This window comes from Chenopodium album, chromosome 10 (assembly GCF_948465745.1).
Source record: "Chenopodium album chromosome 10, dcCheAlbu1.1, whole genome shotgun sequence".
Lineage (NCBI taxonomy): Eukaryota > Viridiplantae > Streptophyta > Magnoliopsida > Caryophyllales > Amaranthaceae > Chenopodium > Chenopodium album.
The window spans coordinates 44,875,833-44,880,937 of NC_137843.1; the positions used below are offsets into that span (position 1 = coordinate 44,875,833).

The 5,105-nt window shown below is 39.1% G+C and overlaps 1 protein-coding gene across 1 annotated transcript; it reads left to right on the forward strand.

The window, feature by feature from the left end:
* Positions 1-224: 224 nt before the first annotated feature.
* On the forward strand, positions 225-575 carry LOC145565245 (uncharacterized). The gene has a single exon (XM_081625311.1). It carries the CDS (start codon positions 225-227, stop codon positions 573-575), a length of 351 nt encoding a protein of 116 aa, XP_081481437.1.
* The last annotated feature ends 4,530 nt before the right edge of the window (positions 576-5,105 follow it).

Below are 5,105 nucleotides of genomic sequence, written 5' to 3' on the forward strand. Positions count from 1 at the left end.
AACTAGGGGCAAAACAAGTTTCAAAGTTTGTGATCAATAACATTATATGTCGGTATGGGGTACCTTTTGAAATTATTTTCGACAATGGTTCACAATTTGAAGGCCATCTTAAATAAACCCTTGAGAAGTACAAAATCAGGCATCACCAATCATCGCCATATCGTCCTCAAACCAATGGAGCTGTTGAAGCAGCTAACAAAACCATTAAGATAATAATCGCCAAGATGACGGATAGGGCTCAAGAATGGCTTGATAAACTGCCCTATGCACTATGCGGATATAGAATTTATATTCGAACGCCAACTGGGACTACTCCATATTCTTTGGTATATGGAATGGATCCACTTCTTCCAATCGAAATAGAGATCCAATCGCTTCGCGTAATGAATGAAAGCGAGATATCTGAAGAACAATGGTTTAAAGAACGATATGATGAGCTTTCTTTAGCAAGTGAACGAAGGTTACAAGCCCTTTACAACATTCAACTTTATCAAAGATGCATAGCTCGGGCTTTTAATAAAAAGGTCAAGGAAAGGAATATACAAGAAGGAGATTTGGTACTTAAGGAAAATTGAGCACCGATTCATGATCCGCGTGGAAAGTTCAAGCCAAACTGGTCTGGTCCGTTCCTGGTCAAACATCTTACACCAGCAGGAGCAGTAAAATTGATGGATCTTGATGGAAATGAGTTTGTTCATTTCACCAACCTTGATCAGTTAAAAAAGTATTATGCTTGATTGGTACAGTGTTGTATTTGAGAGATTCGCAAAAAAAAAAAAAAAAAAAAAAAAAAAAAAAAAAAAAACAACGTGAATCTCCTACTAGCTTTAGATAGGTATATGTGTATCATGTTAAAGTTTAGATTTCATTCATGTTTGCATTGCATGCTTAAGGGTCATGTAGAAATATTCATTATTATTAAAAGATCATGATCAAGTCGATACTTAACAAAATATGATTACAACAAATAAACAGTTTTATTTTTTATCCCAACTTAACACAAACTCCCTCGCTTTTTGGCGAGATTACAGCCATTTAAAAAAAAAAAAACCATGAAAACAATAACCATGTACACCATACCCGAAAGACCGATGCCTACGGATATGATTTCTTCTTTTGGAATTAAAAATACAAAAACAAGGAAAACACGAGTGCAAGTATTGAAGTACAATAAGGAAATCCTACTAAGGATTTGTTTAAGTATCGTCATCGAGGTCCTCAAACAACCATGTTATGTAGGACGCGGTAGGAACATCATCTTCAAGAACTGGAAGTGCTGGTAGCATTCGTGCAAATTGCCATACACGAGATGATTCCCTAAGAGCTTCCACATTACCAATTTCTTAGGTGGTACAAGGTACCACTAGAAGCTCATGGAGTTCTAGGAGTCGTTGGAGTTGGCCCGCTTGTCTCAAGCATCTCCAAGGAAGATATAAGGTGACGTGACAAAATCCGTGGAGTTGAACACCTCTGCGCCTGCTACTGCCAATTGTTATGGAATCTATGTTGAGAAACGAAATGATGCATTCCACATCAGCTTCGGTAAAGAGGTCTGTCCATGCACCATGGTTACAACATTGACGTAATATAGGGAAAAAAACCTCTCTCCCGAATATGTTGGGTTTTGTAAGGAATTCAAATAGGTTGTCTAGACAACTTGAATTTCTCACATAACCAGAGTTGAAGCACAATTGGACACACTTTAACAAAACCCCCTGGATTTTGTTTCAGATGGTCAAACCCCATCATAAGTTCCCCTAAGATAAGAGGCCCTAAACGGTTCCCTAACTCAATCTGTGACAACAAAGAAAGGTAGAGAAAATGACAGGAAAATAATGATTCTTTGAGTAAGAAAAGGCCAAGCAATAAAAGGATGCAAACTCTTTCTTGACACTTTTGGAAATTTTCATTGTTGGGAAATTTCCAATGAGATAAAGAGAAAGTTTCAAGGAAGTTCTCTAACATTAAAATATCAAGCAAGCGATAATTGCTTTCCATATTTAATGGTATACCTAGCAAACCCCTCATGACCGCATCTGTTGCCCTTGGGTCAACAGGAGTAATCACACAGCCTCGTTTAAGAAGACCTAATAGACCCTCCAATTCTTCCAGAAGAGGAGTTATTTTCGTCTCTCCGAAGCGAAAAACATGGCGTTCTTCGTCCCAAAATTCAACGGCAGCATGATTCATATCATATTGAGATTGAATAGCTAGGAGAGGGGTGATGGTTCTGGTAAAGACACTATTATAAGTGGAAAGGCGAGCTGGAGAAATATTTTCTACCACCCCTTTAGTTGAAGCTTTCTAGCTCCACTGATTTCATTGATTTCCTGATACATTGCATTCATTTTTCTTAGAAAAAGAGGAGAGAAGAAGTAAGACATGAAAAACTTAGAAGAAGAAGGAAGGAAGTGGTTTGGTGAGGAATGAATGAACATCACCTCCCTTTATATAGGGGTGAAAGGAATGGTGTCCTTCGAACAAGTGTATTATTCTGATAGAGGGTTCAGAATAATTAGAAAGCTAATTATTCAATGAGGTCAAGTGATCGGAATGCTTGGGTGGAGGCCGCTTCTGATCAGTAATATTAATGTATAATTGATATTACAGCTTAATCTTGACTGAACCCTTTGGGTCATACCCAAGCAACTTACGAACCGAAGCGACGAATTAATTCAAAAGAAATTAATGAGTCGCTATAGTAATTAATATTTAGACGTCGGAAATTCGAGCTTGGAGCGTAGAAACCGAGCGTTGAAAGTCGAGTCGAAAAATAATAAAAGACGACACAAGAAAATTAATAATAAATCAACAAAATTACTAAAATACCCCTAGCATCGGAATGCCAGAGTGCTAGGGGCATATGGCCTAGCAAGGTGGCTAGTAAACGCACCAAGCCGAGCCTAGGCTGGCTGGTGCGTGTTAGCACACCATGGCTAGCTAGGCTGGCCAGCAGCCCGCACATATGTGCATGGCATGCTAGCAGGCCTTTGCTAGCAGCCCACACAAATGTGCGTGGCTTGCTAGCAGCAGGCCTGGCCAACAGCCCGCACAAATGTGTGACGCATGCTAGCAGGCCTCGGCCAAGCAGCCCACCTTAGGTGCCTTGGTGCCCAAGTGTGGGGCTGCCACGTGGCGTGAACTAATTGGATGTTTGGTGTTGTGTTGACCGGCTATGGGAGAGGGAGTGGGGAGCAAGTTTAGTCCCTCCCCCCTTCTCCAAATGGTCCTCACCTAGCCTCTCTTGTGAGCACGCCAATTGTTGATTTATTAGTAGCTTGATTATTAATTTTTTTTTTGATTTAAAATAAAATGGAAAAATCAAATCTCCCACATTGATGGGTGAGCTTTTCTCACTCTTGTATTTCCCTATAAATACCCAAGTTGGGGTATTGGGAAAATTGCTTGAGTAAGTGTTGAAAAAGGCATTACCATTGTGAAAACCTTTGAACACAATTAATTACTCGGGTTTTAGGTCGGGCTTAGCTAACTCCTAAACAATAGACCATTTTCGGTGCTCGGGTTCCTGGTGGACTTTGTTGGAGGTCCTCGTGTGAGCGGGGCTAAGAGCTTTCAAAGTAAGAGCTCAATTAAGTGAGCGAAGCACGCAACAAAAGTATTAATCTCTTTCTTAATCTTGTGTTTAAGTTAATTATGCTTTATGGTTATAATTATTGTGAGTGTTGATCTTGGCTCGGGTTTCCTTCCGCGGTGGGTCGGACTCACCGAAACCCAACAACGGTATCGAAGCCTTGCTCATTAATTTTTATAATCATATTTTTCAAGGTGTTTTTATTGCTTAATTTTTCTGGTTTTTAGTTGCTAATTAGATTAGTAGCTCGGTTTTATTATTTTTAAACCCGTATTGTAGCTGATTTCAGCCCCGAACCCAGATTTTCGCCCAATAATAGTGAATTTTTGGTGGAAAAGGCATTTTGGAAATGGTTTTACCCTATTAGGACTGTGTTTTTAGCCAAAAAACAACCAGAAATGCCTTTTTCAAGGGATTTTTCGTTTTGACGAAAAATTAAGTCTTTCTAACCTTGAATCTTTATGGCATATTTATGGTGGTTATGTATTTGGTTCTTTCCTTAATTTATATTCAATTTTAAACCTCTTTAAGCATGGTTACTTGGTAGTAATTGGTGCTTAAAAGTTTGGTTTTTATTTTCATATAATTGCAAATCCATTGCATTAAAGTGTGAAAAATTTGTTCTTTGTTGCTTCCATGTACTAAAGATTCAATCTTTAATTATTTTAAGTGATTGAAACTTTGAGTTACTAAATAACATGAATTTTTTGGTTGAACTTTTGATTTAATCATGTATTAAGTTGATTGGAATCATAAACTTTGAATCTTGTGATAGAAATTTCATTTATCTTCATATTGGAAGATATAATTTTTCAAGGATTCACAAGTGTTAAAGTTGGAATCTTTATATTGAACTTTGTGTTCATATTTTCAACTCCCATTTCTTTTATCAAAATCTCATGATTAATTTAAATTAATTAAATTAACAGTGAGTTATTGGCCTTAATTTTAATTGCACCAAGTTAAACCAATTTTATTAAAGAATGGTTCTTGGAAATAATTTTGGTTGTATGCACTTTAATGAATTTTTAATTAAAGTTGGACTTGTTTAATTTTTCATATTTGCTCATCAAGTTAGTTCTAAAATTAATTTAGAATTAATTTCGTGTCACGCAAAAACGGGTTGGAAACCCGAGGCTATGGCACGCAAGCCGAGGCAAGTGCCTCACTTGGCTAGCCGGGCTGCATAGCAGCCCAAATGTGGCTGCCAAGTGGGCTGGCCGAAGCTTGGTGCGGCTGTGTTGCGTGGCTGTTGCTTGTGCTAGCATCATGGCAGACTATGGCAGCTAAGGCAGCAGCATGGTGCGGCAGCAGCTAGCTGATGTGCGCGCGTACCATGCGTGCAGCCTTGTGGGTGGCCGTGGCTAGCCATACGCCAGTGCATGCTTGAGCTTGGTGTGTGCTTGTGTGATGCTTGGTGCGACTTGAGTGTGTGTGTGTGGGAGTGTGTGTGTGTGGGAGTGCTACGTGCTTGTGGCACGATGCGCACAGCAGCAAGCTTACGTGGCCTTCG

Coding starts and splice junctions, on each gene's coding strand:
- LOC145565245 (XM_081625311.1), top strand. CDS start 225: ATGACGGATAGGGCTCAAGAATGGCTTGATAAACTGCCCTATGCACTA.